Here is a 3520-nt window from a genome sequence, read left to right on the forward strand (position 1 = left end):
ATGTTCACAGCTACAGTTGATACCTTTGTTATCATGTTACCCTCATGTTGGAAGAGGACATTCAGGATTTTGCCAACAGAAATAATAAACTGTGTGTGTGTGTGTGTGTGTGTGTGTGTGTGTGTGTGTGTGTGTGTGTGTGTGTGTGTGTGTGTGTGTGTGTGTGTGTGTGTGTGTGTGTGTGTGTGTGTGTGTGTGTGTGTGTGTGTGTGTGTGTGTGTGTGTGTGTGTGTGTGTGTGTGTGTGTGTGTATATGTGTGTGTGTCTAAGAAGTGCAGCCTTTACAAAAGAAATCTGCATTGAGAGAGGGCTCCCCAACACAGTACGTGTGGTACCACATAGTGCACCCAGTGCACTCGATCTTAAAAATAAACAGAAAAACGACTTGTTAGAATTTTGACAAACATTTTAACATCCCTCATCCAGAGTAAGCAGTAATCAAGTTGTTTACATTTCATTAAGCAACCAATGCATAGTTTTAGATCTTAGCTGTTTTCCTTTCTGTTTAGAGTCCATGCTCAGAAGTTTCTTCAACTGCTCCAGTGTCATCCCATAGTGCAAAGGCATGCAAGTTTGGTGAATTAAAGTAAACATTTATAATATCTGTTATAGAGAGTGTTCACCCAGTGCTGTAGAGGTAACCAATCCAGGGTGTATCCCAGTCCTCCAGCCAAATGTTGGTCAGGAAATAAATACAACTTCTTACCCATTGGTCAACCTTAGGCCCTATGCTATGTTCCCCACAGGCCCGACACAGCTCGGATATGTCATCTGTAAAAAAATTATTAAGAAATACAGGCATTAAGGTATTGAAATGCCAAATAAGACACAATATTTATGTTTCCCCTGTCTAGTCCTGTATACCTGAGTTGTTCACCAGAGCCATTGCCATCTTTAACCTCATTGAGGCCACTCCTTCCTGGTCCACTGGGTACTGGACCTGTTGTTTTTGCAGTATTTGCTCTGCAAGCTTAAAAGGTCTGTCATAAGTATCTTCATAATTTTTGTTAATTACAGATGGTTATATATACACACACACATTACTAAATGTTACCTTCAGAACCAACACACGTAGAATCCATCTGTTTGGGATGATCGATTGTTGTGCAAGCCCATCTCCCAACTGAAGGTCTGTGTTTCCGGACCAGCGATCTACATAGGAAACAGATAGATTGGGTTTTGTATATAAGCCCAATTCAGATCCTTTTTTAAGTCAAGAAGAGCTGCATGTTGGTATTCAAGTAAAACAGTAGTAATCAGGAACATGATTTATGTGGCTTTGTGTTGCTCCCTCTTAATATAATCAAAAATCCTGAATATGTCTAGTAAACACATTAGAGCTTATATTTTATTCACCTTGTTACATCTTTGCATATGATTAATTGCTCTTCCTTGGCCCCCAATGGGTTCAAGAACAGGGACCTGTTCTCATTCAGATACATGATCTATGGAAGTGCAAAGAAATTATTAAAGTGTTGAGTGTTGAATAAATAAAAATGTCTTGACCCATTAACATTTTAGATTACTTACAATGAGGGTCCAGTGTGCCCCGCCACAGACAGCTCCGGCTGCCACCTCATTTTTTGACAAATCCAACTGAAAAATATTTGTACATACAGTACATCAGTACATACATATGTTCATATATACACTTATTTCTAGTACTCTACTCACCTTTCTTAAGCCTCCCTTGTGGGTTCCCTGCCAGAGGGAAGTCATTAGGTAGGAGTCCACAATGAAGACCCCAGCTTTGGCCCCAACCCATGCCAGATAGGCATTCACAATCTATGAATACACCAGTATCTTTTGAACCCATTTTCAGAATGATCAGTTTGCCTACTTACATTTTTCATATACAGTAGGCTTACCTCTCCCTCCAACTCCTCTCCCGGGGCCAAGACCAACAGATTTTGACTGTATATTTTGTATGGGCCATTCTTGGCCCACAGTCTCTTGTCTCCTCCCTGCCCATATGTCTCGGATTACTATAAAAAAAAGGCATGTTAGTTATTAATGAAATGCATACTTTAAGGTGGGCTTTGTTTCAGTTCACTTACAAGTCTCTACAGCAGAGGATGCTACTCGTGCCTGGCACTCTGTTGTGGAGGTCGAGGGCAGTGGAGCAGCCGGAGGAGAAGGATCCAACACTTTTTGTAATTTAGCAGGGATCCTCTCCTCTGGCTGGACATAGTGTTTCAAATGATCAATGTTCACTCTCATTGTCTTTTTTCCTTTTTTTGTAGCAAGGTCCGCTACCTTCCCCTCAATTTTTAGGATCGTGAATGGTCCCAACATGTCTGCCTCTAGCTTTCCTCCTTTCCTCTGTTCCGACCTTTTGTTGCGTTTTAAAACGAAATCCCCCACTTGAAAATTGTCCACTTGCCCACCTTCTTTCCTCTTGCGGATCTTATCTTGGCTTTTTGCTATGTTACCTTTCACCCTCGCGAAAACTGCCTCCTGTTTTTTGAGTCCCTCGAAGACTTCCTCCATTTGCAACAAGCTGCTGACTTTCTCTTCCGTTATCTGCCACAGAAAAGCGTCAGAATGTTGAGAAAACATTGATGTTTGAAATAGTATGAATAATTAAAAAGGATGAGGACATTATCAGATCTTACCTCATACTCCTTGGGCACCTCTGACGGGTACCTCGCTTCCCTCCCAAACATCAGAAAATAAGGGCTGAACTTGGTGGTCAGCTGGGTTTTCGTTCTCAGACCAAACATTGTCCCTTGGAGGAGTTGGTCCCACCGTTTGGGCTCACCCTCCACCAGTTTGTTCAGGGACCTAAATTCAGGTCAAGTACAAACACAAGAAGGTAGAACAGAAATTGGTTTCTAATATATGATAAAGCAGCTGATTTATTTACTTTTGTTGTATTTTTAGCTATCAATTCTGATTAGTTCATATAGGAACAGTAATGTTTGTTATTCTATGAACAAATATACCTTTGTATTGTGCCATTTAGTTTTTCCACCAAACCATTTGTTTGTGGGTGGTACGGCGAGCACAGGCTTCTTTTGATGGCCAGCTTCTCACAAAGGTTATAGTTCACCTTGAAGTGAACATTGGGACAAACAGGAAATAAATAAGTTAGCACAGCAGTTACATAATGGGGAGTCATAATTCTTCACAGTAGTACCTTATTGCAAAATTCCCTGCCTTGATCTGTTAGCAGTCTTTTAGGTGCACCAAATTTGTAAAAGAAATCAAGAATACACTTGGTCACCTCATCTGCTGTTTTATTGTTAAGTGGGTATGCCTCTGCCCATTTGGTGAAATAATCAACCATTACACAAATGTACTGATTGCCACCATCGGTTACTGTGAGTTTACCCACTAGGTCCATCCCGACAAGCTCCAGAGGCTCTGTTACCTGAGATGAAAAAAATACACATGAGCATTGCAGTACATTACTGTTGGCATGTTTGAAAGCTGAAACTGTCTGCAAATGTGTCCTGTACTTCAATAGGAGTGTACTCTTTCTTCTCCTTGATAGTGGCCCTCTTGGATTGGCACTGGG

At 41.1% G+C, this 3520-nt stretch overlaps 1 protein-coding gene across 1 annotated transcript; it reads right to left on the bottom strand.

The window, feature by feature from the left end:
* Positions 1-481: 481 nt before the first annotated feature.
* Positions 482-2115, bottom strand: LOC307037672 (uncharacterized protein). The gene is made up of 7 exons (XM_079678727.1): positions 2058-2115; positions 1675-1985; positions 1531-1596; positions 1357-1445; positions 1055-1152; positions 865-970; positions 482-771 (listed from the first exon to the last, which is right to left on the bottom strand). Exons 2-7 carry the CDS (start codon positions 1717-1719, stop codon positions 768-770), a joined length of 408 nt encoding a protein of 135 aa, XP_079534853.1. The 5' UTR covers positions 1720-1985; positions 2058-2115; the 3' UTR covers positions 482-767.
* Positions 2116-3520: the final 1405 nt, after the last annotated feature.

This window comes from Notothenia rossii (assembly GCF_949606895.1).
Source record: "Notothenia rossii genome assembly, chromosome: 4".
NCBI lineage: Eukaryota > Metazoa > Chordata > Actinopteri > Perciformes > Nototheniidae > Notothenia > Notothenia rossii.

Bases quoted from the DNA above. Each gene is read 5' to 3' on its own strand.
- LOC307037672 (XM_079678727.1), bottom strand. From the start codon at position 1,719: ATGACTTCCCTCTGGCAGGGAACCCACAAGGGAGGCTTAAGAAAG. The intron at 1,597-1,674 runs GTGAGTAGAGTA...AATATTTTTCAG, and splicing joins ACAAGGGAGGCTTAAGAAAG to TTGGATTTGTCAAAAAATGA. The intron at 971-1,054 runs GTAACATTTAGT...AGACCTTTTAAG, and splicing joins TACGTGTGTTGGTTCTGAAG to CTTGCAGAGCAAATACTGCA.